Below are 17,361 nucleotides of genomic sequence, written 5' to 3' on the forward strand. Positions count from 1 at the left end.
TATATATATATAGGGTGGACACCATGATGGACACAAAGAGCTAGCTACCAAGGATATATTAGCCTTTAGTTACCAGTAGCCTCAGCCGCCTAGCGACAGAATGAAATGAAGATGTTAGTGCATGACTCAAACTTTTGCCTGACAGAACTTAAGCTTTCTTAAGGATTCAAGGACACTCTGTATTCATTCATACCAGTCCTGTTCAGTCCGCAACACCTTTATTTGCCTAGTAAGTCTGGTTCGTTTGGGGAGGTGTGACTGCGCAATCAAACTCGGATGTGGACCAAATATGTGACCTGCAAAACTAGGTCTCAGTTCAGTTGATATAAACTCTGATGTGGTTCAAATACATATGTGAACGCTAAGCAGAAACGAACTGTAGCGCAGGGCATTCTGGGTAAATACAACCAAAACAAACATGCAAGTCTAGTGTTAGCGAAGTCTTTTGTCTTTTGCCAAAGACAAAAGACAAATCCTACAGCAGCTAAAATCTGACTCCACTCTGCCGTTCCTGTTTCACGAAGAAGGACATTGTGCTCAGTGTCTTCTTCAGAGGTTTTTGTGTCATTTTCTTCAGTGACTCTTGGGGCAGCGCCCCCACAGGTGAGGATGTCAACGGGCTTTTCAAGGATTTGGTTCATTTGACACAGTGCAGTGTGAAAGAGAACCCCAGCACCTGAAAATGAAACAAATGTTGCAATTTTAGCTCAAAGTCGAACCAAGTCTACCTACCAGGTGTGAAAACAACCTGAAAGGTATTTTGTTTTTACTTTTTTCTTTTAGCTTGATCGATTAAAATGAGTAAGACTACACAAAGTAATGTTCGAGTTGAATCCAGAAGCTCTAGAAAGGTTCTCCTGAAGGCTTTATTAGGCCTGAATGAGTCAGTGACCCAGAGGGTCTCTTAGCATGCTAATATGCCAGACTCCCAGACTGTGCCAAGGTGGCAGCTTCACTTTGGTCTGAAAAGCGTTGCTTTCTGGCGAAACTCCGGATAGCTCGGGTTTGACCTATTCCCTGACATTTTAGTATTGACATTTTCTGCAAATTAGAGCTGTGAGCCACCAGTCTCAGTTTAAAGCCCCTCCGTTGATCTCAGGGAGAGAAAAAAATGATAAGCACTTAACCTTTTAATTATTCTTTCCTCTACGACCAGGGATTACCTTTAGCTCCTCTTCGTGTGAGACAAGCTCCTCTTCATATGAAGATAAATGAACCTCCAGACTTCTAAGAAAACTTGCGTCTGGGAATTTTAGGATGGAGCAAATGAAAAGGCCGTCATGGGGAGAAAAAAAAAATCAGTGGAGACATGAGAAAAAAACTACATGCAGCCCGTAGTTTAGACTTGTAGAGTCAGTAAGAACTTTAAACAAGTGGTTTTCTGTGTTTTAATCACTCTCTTACATAACTGAACAGGAATTATGGTCCAGTTTTTGCAAAACACAGGACATTCATAAAGCGATTATGGGTACATTAGCTTACCATTATGACGCCTCGTCATCTGATCTCCAGTAGTCTCTGGTACTTTTCTGCTGTATTTCAACTGTACTTTGTTTTTCCCATGACTGGAGTGACTGTCATGGTAAGTTTTTTCCCCCTTCACTCTGTAGATGAATATAGTTTTTTTTTTAAAAATCTATCCTCATGGCATTAAAAATAAGTGTTTTCTGTGATTTATACATCTTCCCACTCTAATTTCTTAGATTTTCCACCTGAAAACAGTGCTGCTCCTAAGTACATGCGCAAGTGTGTAAGCAACAAGCCAACGGGCTAAAAATTGCTCTAAAATGTTCTACAGGCTTCAATATGCGAGGGTTATATTAGTAAAGCTTGTGGTAAGACTGTTTAGAAACCCACATGTTGATCATTAGTCAGAGCTTTCAGGTTTGGTTTCCAGTTTTGTGCTTTTAGGCTCTCTGCTGTCTGCTGTTTTTGGCTTCTGAATTGGCTACAGTGTTCTTCTTCTTGGCAGAACTACACGGTTTGAACACAAATCCCCACTGGCACATGCACTAAATTATTTTTTGATTCAAACTTAACGTATTTCTAAAACCTTACATAAGAAGTTGATAGTTTTTTTCTTTTTTCAAAGCTCATGAGTTTCAAACTAACATGAAATAAAAAATATGAAGTGAAGGACAACTAAAAGATTCCAGGACTTGAATCAGGTTATGTGTCCTGTCTGAGCCGTCGTCATGTTTTAAAGCCCTATTAACTCTAAGTGAAATATACTCTCTCCACTTTGTTTGATCATCAATACTCCCATTTCATTTTGTTGTAAAAACCTTTGTGGCTTTTTTTTAATAGCAACTCCTTCTGCTTGGAGTTGACCCGACGCTCTTTTTACACGTTTGTGTTCCACAAATTGATTTCCTCCCGTCATAAAGCCTTCATTCTTTGCAGTTTACCATTGCGAGGCATGCATTGTGTTTGGATCATAAAAAACCCCCTCTTCATTATGAAAAGCATAAACGCTGCTGGGGGGGGGGCTGTCAAACATGGATAATGACCCCTGTAATATGCCAGATCGTGCTGTACACTGCAGTACATCTGCTCTGTGCTGTTTGTTTAGGAGGCGAGTGAAGAGGTGTTCTGACTGCAGCCGACTGAAGATGCATCTGCTATCACTTCCCTACCCTGACACATCATATTGAGGCTGAGACTTGTTTGCATATTCAGAATAGATGTGTTACCAGAGAAAAAGCAAATCTTACATCACTTACCTAAGAAGGCTGTCAGACTGTGACATGGCTTGATGGGAGCTTCTTTGATGATCTGAAGAGATTCCACCTTTAAGGCTCCTTGTGTCACAGGTGGAAATGTGTTTGAAACGCACGAAATGACAAGATGGCAATTCTAAACACCCACCGCCTCTACATGTTCCAGCTCATGAAATAAAAGAGTATTATGGTTTCAGACTACATGTTTTTCACAATGGTTAAAAATATTAAATCCAAACTAAAATTGAACTCATTCGCTAACCGCTAAATAATTCCATTACCAGTGTTGTACTCAACAGCTTGTCTTTGAATTTCCTTTTGTGCCATTTGGGGCAGCGTGGTGAGAAACTTTACTTCCTCTTTGTCATAACACTGCATTTCAGATTCAGATACAACACAAATTGCTTAGATTGTAATTAGTAATTGCTTTGTCTCGCTTTACGTGATGCGGTGGAGTGCAGGACTTCTGACTACTATTGTAACAAAGTAAAAGCAGTGGGAAAAACAAAGGTTTGAACCCCAACTTCTTTGAGTTGCTGGTGATTGCAGGCAATCAAGCAGTTAAGGATATTTGTTTTTCCGTACAGTAGGCCACAATGTTTCTTGTGGCCTACTGTACATGGGATCTTTAAATCACTTATTTCACCACATGGAAAGGGACATAATTCTGCCCCTTTCACTTCTTTTTTAAAATTTCTTCTTTTTCCTCTTTTGTGAAATATTAGGGACAGTTTGGGTCATTTATGTCTCCATTTAAATGTCTTACTTTTACATAATTAAATTTTGTATATTCAAAGACATTTTGATGAAAAATGAATCAAATATGTGGTACATGTATATTATGTAATTCATAATATTTATTGTCCAAATTAACCACATGCTTTTCCAATGGAGTCGTAGAATGAAAACCTAAATAGTAAGTTTGTTTCCGGGTAAAAACTGAGAGTATACAGGAATAGTAATGAATCTAAAACACCCAGTTGCTTGTTCTACGCTTCACTTCGTACAGACGGTCTGGGCTCTCAGCTGTTGGGAGATGATTTTTTTCGTAGAGGTGTTTGAAACTCTCTTGACATTTTAAAATGGAAGATTACAAAACGTAAAACATCACAGAAAATCGACGCCACCGCTCACAACTTCTCCTGTTCGCTGATTGACCCTGTAGAAATTTCAGCAGAGGCAATCTTAGTGAACCAGAGAAAGCCCACACTGTCCGCGACGTGAGACTTTTAACGAAGTGGAACAATGAAGGCAATGACCAGGTTATGAAACAACAAACCAACACGACATTACACCACAGAATTCCAACCTAACTTTTAAAAATTATTACTAAAAGGAAATGGAACACACAACAAGATTTTCTTCATATTGGTTTGAATTATTAAAATGACAGGATCATTTTTTTGTTCTTTTTGCGCCATGTCCAGCCTCGATAGTGGAGCAGAAGTGGTGGTGCCAGATGCATCCGTGCCTTGATGGGGAGGAATGCAAAGTTCTTCCTGATCTGAAGGGCTGGAGCTGCGCTACCGGGAACAAGATTAAAACCACCAAGGTGAGCAGAGAGAGAGAGAAAAAATCAGTTTTTATCTCTTTATTGATGCCAGAATCAGAACTGTTGAATCTAGTGTGTAGCCACTCGTCAAGGTCAGCAGGCTGTGACTTCTGTTCCCGTCGCCTCTGCCTTTAACTAAAGACCAGTGTTTGCAGCCGGTGCTCGGACCCCTGGGGTCCAATAATCAATGCGCTGCCATGTCTCCTTAGCACTTTCAGGCCACTCTCAGCACCCAAACTGGCCAATTACTCACTCCAGTTACTTGCTTTTAACATTGTAACATGATGCCTGTATCCTTCACTGTGTTATGACTACCCGTAGACTTCAGTTCTGCCTCTCTCCATGTAGTTAATTATTTAAACCGCCTGCACCACACCTGCCTGGAGCCGGGAGCCTGGAGCCTTGGGCTATTGATTCTGGGATCGGTCCGAACCTCAGAATATATATAAATATATGTGGAATTGTTTTCTTTTAGTCATCAGGGTTTGAAGAGCATCCACAGATGCCCTGGAACATATTTCTATTATTATCAAATCTCGCAAGACTATTTTTAACACTAAACATGTCTTTTGTGTTTCTTTTATTGTTATTTTATATGGATCTCTGGAAAGATTTCTGCGGACAGAGACCAGCTTTGGTAACGTCAGACGCTCCACTACAAACCCCCAGGTGAATTTGTTTTCCTCATCTATTCTTATTATTCTCTTTTTTAATCTAATATTTGACATACCTTATATTTATCATGCTTAAGACGCTCCTTGTTCAGATTCCCTGTAGCCTTGCCATGTTAAAAAAACAGAAAATTCCCACGATGAATCATTAATGCAACTTTTGATCCCCCGTTGTCAGATTGTATGATTTAGGCACAATTCCCAACAGCGGAGCTACAAGAGGGATAAGGGAGCAGAGGAGGTACATGATCCAAACACACCACAGCGACCTGTTCAAAGCTGCGTCATTACCCCCAACATCCAAGTCACACACCTTTGAACTTGGTTAGAGAGACAACACTCCTCTCGCTCAAATCTTGAAACAGCAGGAGGTCACACTTTGTTTGTCACCTCTGCGGCGCTTTTGGAAAATAATAATAAAAACGAGAAAAAGAAGAAAAAAAAAACATCGACAACATAGAGCTGGGTTCCCCAGCTGTACTCATCTTCATGAGTCTGTATCAATCACACCCCGTTGGAAAAACTCAGCGAATTCCACGTGTTTGGCAAAGCAGAGACTGGCTATTAGAAAGCCTGGGGCGCAGCGCGGATTTCAGACGTGATGGGAATTTTTCTACGTTTGAAGCCTCAAATGGAAGCAAGAGGTGACAGATTGAAGAGTTTCTTCTCCACGGATAAATACAGAAATCCACAAAGGTGACAAATTTAACCTGCGCTGTCGGTATTGCTTAGAACTTGAGGGATGAAAGGGAGAAAAGAAAGCACACACAGGCAAATGCAGTATTAAAAATCCTGAAGTCAAGTTTATTTGTATAGCACATTCCAGCAACAGGGCAGTTCAAAGTGCTTCATGTCGTAAAAACACAAAAATACAAAGTCACACAAGACACCACACAGTCAATAATTGAAACATTACATTTCGCCAAGTGCCATCATTTCCTTAGAAGTCTTATGTTTATTTACGTCAGTTATATGTCCTATAAAAAGGACTATTAGCTACTTCCACTATGAACGCTGCAGCAGTTTGTTCTGAGAAATCATGAGAACAACTGAAGTGTTTGGTTCGATGTTTAGCAAAATATGCAATGTATTCTACAAGGAAACCATAGGATTCAACTGCATCTAAAATCTGTTTTTATTAACCATTGTATAGACCTTGAAGTTAGCCCTAAAACAAGAAGATACATTTTTACTGCTTCTGTGTGAAATTAACGTTAAAGCCATATTTAATTGCTGACATAATAAATACTGTTTCCTGTTGGTCCACCAAGTATTAAACATCTCTATAATTTGGACTTTATAAAAAATAGGCTTTTTGAAAATGTTTTTGCTTACATGCAAGGAAACAGCACAGCAATAAGCTAGCACAAGCTAGCTAACATGAACTCGTTTCATTCAAATTATCAGTTTTTCAGATATTGAACATTACCTTTTTTTAGCCAGGATTCTGACTAAAAATCTTAGCTATTAGGTCTTTTAATTAAAACTAATTGAAGACATAATGGCTATTTTTCCTGTTTACTTCCTGATTGTTTTCCTCTGGTCAGTAAGCTACGTTTCCTTTTTATTTACTAGAGTCTGGTTGTAACATTCAACCACAGACGCTCTACCACAATAGCTCACTAATTTATTCCCAGAAGGACAAATAAATGAGCTATATTCACCTTTGATATTATAGGCGGGCATTTTGATTATATTATATGATTTGTGTTTACACTTAAAAATTGTGACTACGTTTTTTTATTTTTTAGACTCTTTTTTTAATCAAGCAAATTAATTAAAAATATTACAAACAGTTTGATTAAAGGGGATAAAAAACAGTATCTCACTGGTACATTTTCTCTAAGAGCAGTGTTGACCTGTGGCAGAAATTGCGGTTTTGTCCGAATCCTAAAACATAACGAATGCCGAAAGTTGGCTCTGCATTCTCTCTGCTGTGTTTTTGCTGATTTCACGGGTGAATTCTTGCCATATGATGAAAAGCCCAGTCATAGTAGTCCTAACGCAAAGCATATTGCTGAGAAGGACGCGGCGGTGTGCCAATTACACAGCTGAATTACAGAAACACAAGCCCCGCACCTGCTGTGTTAAATCTCTCAGCCACGCTCACTTCAGGCGCCGCATGGAAATGAATGCTTTGACGGTTAAATTAGCACTTGTCATCCACCAATTAAACAAACCTAACACCTAGGGAGGACTTGGTTTTTCCTTCCTGTATTTTTAGCTTTGTTTCAGACACTTACTCAGAACGTCGTTAATGATTTTTTATCCCCCTCCTCCTTGAAGTGAGACAGGCTATAGATCGATCTCCGGAGACATTCTCGCTTCTGACAAGAAGCAGCTTAGCTCTTTGTCTTTTCAACCCGAAATTATTCCCAAATTAGTACCACATTAATCACCATGGCAGCTCAGAATGTAAATGACTCGGTGAAGGGGAGAATTTATTGCAGCCGTACCTGCTTGGAAACTGCATTACCCTGGTTTTCCTCGAAATGCGACGTCCTGATGGTTCTTTGCCTGTTTCCTCCCCCCTAATTGGAGGTGATTTAAATGACATTACACACTCAGCCTTGGTCAAACAACCCATTTGAGAATTAATCTAACCGGGTTGTCACAGTTGTCTGTTTCGTATCAAAAGTTCACCATCAATAACAGCGCCTCGCAAGTCCGGCGATGGCTTCCCGCGGTCCGTCAAACCCACATGTCCTTTGACAGCCGACTGGAATAGATAGCGGACGTTGTTATGAAGGTTGTTACGTTGTGCTCTTCAAGAGTCTTTTCCAGAATGTACTTTTATAGGAGCAGAGGAGCTGCCAGTCAGCCACCGAGCTTCATGACAGGCAATTTAATCTCAAGGAGAACGGAGGTCTTCCCAAGTATCTGACAGCACCGAACTACGAGTGAAGGGTCTGAGATGTTAATGCAAACCCAGCACTCTGCTTTTATGCTAAACAGAATGAGAGGATCTAATAGGTACACACACACATTACTGTGTAGGAATACTCATTTTCTTTTCATGTCACTTTTTGAAATAGGAGTTGTATTTTATTGTTATATAAGGCATCTGTAGAGATTTTGTGTTGCTTTAATAGATTGACCATTGACCGCACTTTGCAACGAATCTCATCTCACTCAGAGATGAGTGAGAATCATCTTTGAGTGAAAAACTATGAAACTATATTTCATAGTTTTTCGCAGCACAACTATGAAATATAAATGGATTTTATTGGGATTTTATGTGATAGACAAATAATAAAGTAGTGTATACTTGTATAATAAAAACTAAATTCTTTTCAGTGTTTTTTCAAATAAGCTTCTTAAAAGTGTGGCAGGTATTTGTTTTCAGCCTCTGAGTCCAATACTTTGTGGAATGGATTTTTCGCCGCAGTTAAAACTGCAGATCCAACTAAATTCAGTGTTAACGTTCCATTACAAATATGTGCAAAACTTTTTTTTATATATTCTGCTAGTGTTTAAAAAAATAATTTCACAACTGCTGTGTTTCTGTGAAAGAAGAAATACAATTAAAAATGACATGTGAACACACTTGTGCATGTTACAAGTCACTAAAAATGACCTATCAGGTGTGGACACATGTCCTCAAGCCCCGCCTACTTGGGAGTGGCTACATGTGCAGCGTTTTGGGGAAATTGTACTATGCAATTTTACAGAAGAGCCATGGATTCAACACGTTGGAATAACAAGCTCAACTTTTGATTGTCGTTGCAACACCTGATTGAAAGATGCCTACATCTGACGAGTGGCAGAATGATAAATATATCTCATGAAACTGTTTATATCTGTTAATGTAATGATTTTAAATGACTTATTCACATTTGTGACTTTACTTTCAATTCCTTTTTATTTGCAAAATTGTGTCTTTTTGACATTGCACACATTTGAAATGGAAATGCAGCTTATGATGACTCAATGTTGGTGTCGTTTCCATTGTTCTGAGTTCCTCTCTGTTTTCTCCCGTTGCAGGTGAACGCCCCATTATGGTCTGGAGGATCATAAAAGACTAATACGAAGGACTTTGCTGTAAATAGAGACATCCTTTATTCTGGACTAGAGATAATCTTAAGGCTTCTGAAGGAATCCTCATGGACTTAATGGACGTCAACGTGAGGCGTGCCGATCTCCCCGCTCTGCCTTTTTTAAGGACTCCGTATGATTAGCCTTACTGGACGGCAGGACCAGTTCTCTGATATCGTACTGCTTGTAGTGGAATACTGCAGTGAACTTCGCCTACATGTTCATCTTCTTGAGTAGCGCCACCTTTACAAGTGGTCTTACACAGCAGCTGTTTCATTGGGCGACCAACGGATCAGTGTGTGATACGAACTAACACATTAATCGGTCGACTACGGCTTTCTCCTCTGACAAATTGCAATTAGGAAACTTGGGGGAGCAAATAGTTAGTACGATTTTCAAAGAAATAAAAAGATGACTATCCATCCATGACATGCAATACTCAACCAGATACTCAAAGACTCAAGGGCTTAGCCCAGGTGCAGGAGAGGTACAGATCAAACGTAGAATTAAAGGGAATTAAATCCATTTACAATCTATTTCTTCTTCTTCAAGTTTCTATGCCTTCCCCCCTCAAACTGTATTGCTGCTTTCAAGTTCAGTTTCTTTGGTAAGATGAATGTAAATGACAAACATTTGGATGATGACAGTGTTTCCCAAACTGTTTCTAACTAGTGACTAAAGTATGATTTGCTAATGACCTTTAAGTGACTATCGCTGACACTTCTTTAGTCTGTGTAAGTGATGACATTAGTAATAAACAATGGTTGTGTAGCTAAAAGCTTTTGTCTTTTTACTGTCTGCGTAATAAACTCGTCCTCCAAAAAGCACCGAGCTGTCATGGCACAGAGGAGACAGCATGAGGTCACCGCTCTCTTTTAGAAGAGGGTGCACATGTTTGTTTTTATTGCAGAAAATGCATCTAAGAAAGATCTACTCTCCACGCCAAAGCAATGCCAAAAATGGCCGGCGGGATCCAGAGGAGCAGCTGCTGATCACAACAAGACATGTAAGAGGATTCCACCTTCTCAGTGATCCACGTGAGCAGCGGAGAGAACGTTGCTGAAGAATGGAGAGCCGCACACATTACCGTGGCAACCAGGCCCCGACAACGCTCAATTCTATGATTATTAAACAGCATCAGGCTCTAGAAGGCATTCAAACAGTGCAATATGGTGAGTAAAGTTTCATTTATTTTGCCTCAGAGTTAAGATTAGCATAAGGAATAGTATATTCCATTGACTCGTTTCGGTTTATTATTATTTTTTGCTTGCATGACGTACAGATCACAGTAAGAGCACTTTATTGTTTTTCTCTTTCCACCAAAAACTGGATGACAAAAGTCTTCAGTCAGGTACTTTGGTCTCATAACAACAATGTTATTGTTCTTCAGAATAAGTTAAACATAAAAGTGTATCATGGCCGTCACTACATACACAGCTTCTCTGAATTTCCTCTTGAGCTAATTTGGATATTAATGGATATTTATGTACATATACAGAATCTTGCCAAAGATTCTCAATTGGACTTGATGGAAGCCGTTGTGGACCTGACATGAGTAGCTGTACGTTCAACATCTGAAGGCTTTTCTATGGAATCAGAGAGAATGCCACAGTACTTCTAGCAGACGCAGTTTTTATTATTCCTGCAGAAATGCACAAATACTTCACCTGGAGAGAGTGTTTCGTTTGCCAGTTGATGGCTTGATGATTGCATCAGAGGGTTTGCTATTGCTGGAAGCGAGGCACATCTGTGGAAAAAAAGAAACAGCAACATTCATTAGGTATATATTTCAAGCATACGCGGAAATGTCACAGAGTCGTCTGTGTGCTGCTGGGGAAGAAAAGAAAAGAAATGATGCGATCAGATGAAACGCTCCCCGCATGTCGCACGCCTGGCGGGTCGCATTCTCTGCTTTACTCCCACCTGTAAAGTTCTGTAAGAATGTGTTCAATGCGGTTAACATCCACATTTCCATACCATTTATTCCTCTCGGCTGAGTCCAAAATTGTCTTTTGTTGTGTAAAATGATTAAATGAAACAAGTGAAGATGCTGATAGCATCAGTGGTTTACAGCGGGTCTGCATAATGAAATTTCTCTTCCCAGAGAATCGATGAGCTTTATTCCCCTGGTGGGCTGTGTAATTACAAAAGTCTCTTTGGATTATGAAACTATGCAGCATATGGTAAGACGAGGATATGTCTTTGATGTGGTCTCGTAAGGACGGAGTTAATAAGACAAAAAAAAAATAGAAAGGAGAGAACTGCCTGCCTTTTACTTCATTTGATTCTCTGGAAAGTAAGCAGAGATTTAAAGCGGGATTCCTCCAGCTCAGCTGAATCGACTCAGATGCCAACTCCCTGGAAATGTCAAACTATCCTGGATTGCAAGGCAAGCCGCGTCGTGGCTGTTTGACTAGCACAGAAAGCATTTAGCTAGGGGATGCCTTTGGTTGGGAAAAGAGAAGGTTCATGTCAGATGGAGGGAAATGTGGCATCTGACGAAAATCCTGCAGGCACCGCTTGTTTTCTCTTCTTCCCCAACACAACTCTCACTCTGTTTGAACAAGTCTTGCAGGTGAGAAAACGGATTCAGTGCCGGTTAGCTGGCAGACCTCGAACAGTTCTACATGTTGAAATTGAAACCAAAGTCTGTTTAATGGGATAAGTCATAAATGGGATCTACTAAACCTCCAGTAGATAGGTCTATATATATCCAGATTAGCTGTCTCAGACTGCTAGTCCAAGATTGGCAGAGACCAATGGAGACTTCATTGGCTTAGTCTTTAGAGAGCGAGTGTAACTCATGTCCAAAGTCTTCTTTTTTACCCCCTTGTGTTATTCAAAGGCAAGTCTAACTCCAGGCAATGACTTTGACTGCAGTTCAAGTCTTCTGTCTTTAGAAAGTAAGTTTTAGTCCAGAGTCAATTTTGTGGATGAAGAGGAGCTTGAGTTTAAGTTTCCTCCTGTCCATCACTGCTCTGCCTGGAAACCTTTCTCACGTTGTGTCCTCATTTCATACAGGACAATAGCTGCTGGCGCGCACCCTCCTACCATCAATTTCCTGTGTACTTTATCATAATGTCTCCTGTAAATAACTATGATGTAAATTAGATGGTTTAAATGTTCCTAAAATGTTATTTGGATAAACAGCTGTCATTTTTGAGAATGGAGTTGTTTAAAGATGGCCTCTTGTCCATTTCTATCCAAATTTTAGCCGTTTTTTATTGTTTACTGCAGGGGTCCCCAAACTTTTTCCTGTGAGGGCCACATAACTTTTCCCTTTTCTGGTGGGGTCCGGAGTCAGTTTGTAACAGAAAAAGTGTGACGATTGCAGGAGTGCCTAAATGTAAAAATGTATTATTTTTACATTTAGGCAATCAAATAACTCTCTCTGGGTTCTTCACAGAACAAGTCAGGAAATAAATAATAACACTATTAATGAAATAAATAATCCTCTCTGGGTTCTTCACAGAAAAAATCCAGGAAGGATTATAGTCCGTATTTTCCCAATTATGAGCCGCACTGGACTATAAACCACAACCCCAAAGTTTTTATTTTTTTAAACTAGTAAACATACACATATAATCCACAGATATCTTTGCCGCTCCAGGTTTTCCACAACGATGCAGCAGCAGCAGAGGGGGGCAGACACCCAAAATTTGAGTCATCAGGTCAATTGAATATCACATTTATTACGGATGAAAAAGAAAAAGTTGTCAAGATTAGATTTAACAGAACTGATTACGGTAGTTTCCAAACGGTAACTGTAACAGTAAAAGTGCTGATCCTTCGTGTTTGCTACTAGCATGTGCTAAATCAGTGGTCCACCTTTTTATTACCGCGGACCAGTCAAGACGTGGAAATTTTGTTGGCGGCCCGGGGGAGGGAGAGGGGCCTTGTCTGACGAACAGTCAGATAAGGCTTCTGCATGTTGGTGTTCCCGCTAAATATAAATACTGAATATGCCCTATTTGGGTTGTCTTGACCCTTATATGCAGCCTGTGGGGTTTTCCCTGACTGGGAAGGAGAATAAAACCTGTTGAATGTGACAGGTAGCCAATCAGAAAGCGTTGTGACGTAAGAACAGAAGGGAATCCCAAACAGCTGACATATCAGCTGTTGCTGAAGAATGGACAGTCCGGTGGATGTCGGAGATGATATGTGGAAATGTTTATTATTAAATCTAAAGGTCATTATTATGTTTATTCAGTTAAAAATGTTAACTATGAAAAAACATATTCACCTCCAAATCATGGTGCAGCAAATAGAGCGGCTGCTCCCGTCAGCTTTTATCCACTGCCTTTTCTTTTTGTTACGTCTTTTATCTCTTAAAATGACTCCACAAACTATCACTATTGCTTCTACATTGTCATTCATGTTTGGTTATTCTAAATTTCTGTATGCTATGTTGGGGTTTTTACTGGATTATCCTCTGGAATCAGGATGTTCGTGACTGGAATCGGTTTGTGTTGCTCCTGCCTTGGACACACGAACCGATCAAACCTGTTGTTCTTTTATCAGCTCTGTGGTCACAGAGGTTTGGAGAATCGGCCAACAATTCTTAAATCTTTCCGTCTAAACTAGACTTAAGACCCACAAGCTCTACTCATCTCCTCTCGACCACTGCCCAAACGCTCTGACTCTGGTCGCTATGGTAACGTTTATATATCCCTTCAAAATAACAGAAGCGCCACAAAAACGAACATTTTACTTTCGTGAAAATTTTAACTCACGWTAATGACTAACTGGAGCCCTGAGCTTGTTTCTCTGCAAGGAGACGGTTCCATCTGGGAGTGATGGGAGACAGTAACACCCAAAGTGTTGCTTATATCCACAGCCTGTTTGGTCTCTACGTGGCAAAGCAGTTTGAAGCTTCATTGCCTCATTAGCAGCAATGAAGCCGCTCCGCATGTTACGCAGAGCGGCTTGTAATGTGGGACTCACCTACCGGTCCAGGATAAATCCATTCTCCTGTCTCTTTTCTGGGCCTTTTCCCCTTCGCAAAGAAACTTTCCAAAGAAATCTGATCTGTTTCTTACTCATTTTGCTGCTTGTGTGCTCAGTGTTGGCAGAGTAACTCAGTAACCAGACTTCCAATGATTCACTTCCTGCTAAAGAGCCCCCTGGTGGTTGAAGAAAAATCCACATATAAACGGCTTATAGTCTGGAAAATACGGTAAATGAAAAAAAAAATCTGAATGCTCTCTGGTATTGTTCAGGGGGCCGGACCAAATGTGGATGCGGGCCGGATCCGGCCCGCAGGCCGTGGTTTGGGGACCCCTGGTTTACTCTTTAGGTTCCTGCTTTACACCCAGCTACTCCAACATGAAAACACACATACAAGATACAGCCTCCAAGTCCAAGAGTCGGGATCATAAATAGTTATTTACTGCTGGCGAAATATGAACTTTAAAACTTTTACCAGAACCACACTTCAAAAGTTTTCTTTTAAAAACTTAATATGCCACATCACTCATTTGAAATCTTGTCATTTTAAAATATCCGACTATTATGAAGCCAAATCAGATCCACACTGTAACCGCACATTAAGACTTGTTGAAAGTCCTTTAAAACCATCTGGCCCAGCGCCTGTAAAACCGGGAGCCGAGATCCAAATGGACTCCCAGGATCACGGCTAGAGGCTCCCTTTATGACGAAGATATGAAATTTTTTTTAATCAGTCGGCTTCCCAGAGCAGAGAAAAATAATATCTCACTTGGGTCTCCCACTAAAACCCGCTCTGGAGTGCCTCATCCAGACATGTACATTCTGTGTAATGTTGTGAGATCTGTACGTGGGAAGACGTTGTAAATCACATATTCATTTAAGGGAAGACTGTGACGCTGTGGATCTGCTGGAGTTAAGTGGCACTAAGGGCTTTGGGGAGCAAGTGAGCTGAGGCCCTCTTTAAATAATCCGATGTAGTCCATCCATCCTGACTAAACAGGAACACATCCACAGCTCCTCCCATGGGATTGATTGTATTCGTTACCCTCAGCACTGTTGGCTGTTAAAGAAATAAAGTCACAGGAGAATGGATATTTCACATACATAATACTGAGTAACAATAAAGGACGAAAAAATGAATCACATTCAAATGACGTAGTTTAAAGCAGCTTTACGTGCTTTAAACACGTAAAGCTGGTTAAATAAGATGTGGACACTGTTTCATGTGTTGATTATGTGAGAAATCAAACTCTTTTTTTTATATCTTTTTTTTTTATTATGTGGGACCTTTATAACATAATTTCCGGACTACTGAGCACACCTGAAGGTGTCAGTCAGCCCACTAACTTAAAAAAAAGTTGCATTTGTGTAAAGGTTGACGGTGTCCACATTGAAACATAAGGTGTTTATAGAAATACCTTTTTATTCACTTTTAATGAAATACATAAAGCACACAAACATACTGTTAATGTTTTTTCTAAACAGGTTCTGCAACATGTCTGCGTAACAAAACACAAAGGCTGCGTTCACACTGCAGGTCTTTAATGCTCAATTCCGATTTTTGGTGAAACCCACTTTTTTTTGGTAGTTGTTCATATTTTCAAATACATGCGACTTGTATGTGATCTCCCGTGTGATCGGGACAATCTAAAAGTGACACGCATGCACAGTAGAGAGCGCAGTGACGTCACAGAGCGTGCTCAGTGTTTGCACAAGTAAACATGGATGTAATCGGGTTCCTCCTGGGTCACTGGGTCTCGTCTTGATGGGAAACGTTTGGTGGATGCAGTTGCTCCAAGAAGTTCCTGGAAGCAGCCTTTCAATTTGTATGCATTGTGTAGGTACAGTGAATATGACTAGCATATAGTTGTGGGTGCAGGTGTGCTGCAGTGAACGTAGCCTAAATACAGTAAAGTATCAGGAAAAGTCATTGATCGCCATCTTCGTCGTTCTCCTGCACACTACAGCCACAGCCACATGGAAACAATTGTAAGTGTATCTGAAAAAGTTTATTTTTGTCAAATATGATATGCATCCTCACAGATTCGGCGTCTTCAGAAACCAGAAACTGTCATTTCTGAAACCTAAGACATCTAAGACATCGAATCTCCATCTCTTTCTCTATGCCGCCTCACTCTCCCAAATAAACACGACACATTTCTTTTTGTGTGTTTGTCGTTCTCTGGTGGTGTTACAGTGCCACCTATTGGCTCGGCATAACTACTACATCATTTTCCGGATTTACTTTTTTTTTTTCATACATATCATTTATAAAAAATATGCTGTACTCGGAGTTACTTCGTCACACACTTCCTCAGTTTCTCTTCGTCACTTTCTTCACAAGTTAATCCATGCATTAGCTGTGTCGTTGTTGCCACACTTTTCAAAACGTGTTAAAAAAGTAGGGATTTATGGTTTGAGAAGTTACGGTACAGTTTCTTTCTTTGAACAGGCGCCGTATAAATTAACGGTGCTGTGGTTGTAGCTCTGAACCAGAGCTGTAACCATCTTTCCATCTACTGTTTCCACCTGCTTGTCCACTGCGTCGCCCTGCAGGCCAGCATAAGCAACATTCTGTATCTAAATAACAGGTGGATTGATTTCCCCAGACCAGCATAACAGGCTGAAAACGAATTCACCACACAATAATTACCGCAATCAGCAATCTGGATAATAAATATTTAAACGAGCTGAAATGGTTAGTGCTGCAACCTCAGCAAATTTCCGTCCGTTTTCTGGGTCTCACAGTGACGGATCATTGTCGCATCCAGGAGTTTTTGTTCTCCGTCCTCCGGGTGTCATCGCTATATTCAGTTATGGGAAATTTGATGTGCAACAAATCCCTGAGCACGTGCGCCGACCCGAGCCGACGCTATCCGGTCCATCTTGTGCCAATAAAGCTGAGCGTTCCCTAATTAGGACCAAGATGGATCGCGCCTGTTTTGTGTTTTTCCCCGGGCTCTGTAACACACCCCTCCCAGCGCCGTGTTGGATTACACACGGACAATAAAGAAGACAAGTGAGAGGAACTCACTCTCATTCTAAATGGAACATTTAACTTCTTGCTTCTTTGTGACGGACGTCCTCACCTCTCAGATGCACCAGAACCTCTGTTGAAGAGGATTGTATGTAATTTGCAGCAGAGCTCAGAGTTGTTCACAGCAGGAAAAATACACCCAGCAAAAATCAACCAGAGCTTATGAAATGTATTTTAGACATGGTGGTTTTAGTCACACTTAAATGCTTTTCTTTCTTTCTTTTTTTACCAGACTCAATTCTGGTTATTAGGGTCCAATCACACAGACAATGTTCTGCTAGGTATAGACTTCCTTTTGCAGCTAAAATATGTAGTCAAATGTGAAATTGTAAAACATTTTCACGTTTGATCACATTACAAATTTCATGCCATTTTATTGGGGTTTTATGTTGGCGCAAA

General features: G+C 40.4%; 1 protein-coding gene across 3 annotated transcripts in view; it reads left to right on the forward strand.

The window, feature by feature from the left end:
- tafa2 (TAFA chemokine like family member 2) overlaps window positions 1–9,749 on the forward strand; it is a 70,915-nt gene extending 61,166 nt beyond the window's left edge. For 2 of the 3 annotated variants that reach the window (XM_017302916.1, XM_017302918.1), the window contains 3 exons: window positions 4,148–4,272; window positions 4,884–4,941; window positions 8,928–9,749. In XM_017302916.1, the coding sequence (XP_017158405.1) occupies window positions 4,148–4,272; window positions 4,884–4,913 (155 nt within the window). In that variant the 3' untranslated portion in view covers window positions 4,914–4,941; window positions 8,928–9,749. Of the gene's footprint in view, window positions 1–4,147; window positions 4,273–4,883; window positions 4,942–8,924 lie in introns of all 3 variants that reach the window. The other variant, XM_017302917.1, reaches the window with a different exon arrangement.
- Window positions 9,750–17,361: the final 7,612 nt, after the last annotated feature.

The sequence above is a fragment of the Poecilia reticulata genome, linkage group LG23 (genome assembly GCF_000633615.1).
Source record: "Poecilia reticulata strain Guanapo linkage group LG23, Guppy_female_1.0+MT, whole genome shotgun sequence".
In the NCBI taxonomy this organism is placed as follows: domain Eukaryota; kingdom Metazoa; phylum Chordata; class Actinopteri; order Cyprinodontiformes; family Poeciliidae; genus Poecilia; species Poecilia reticulata.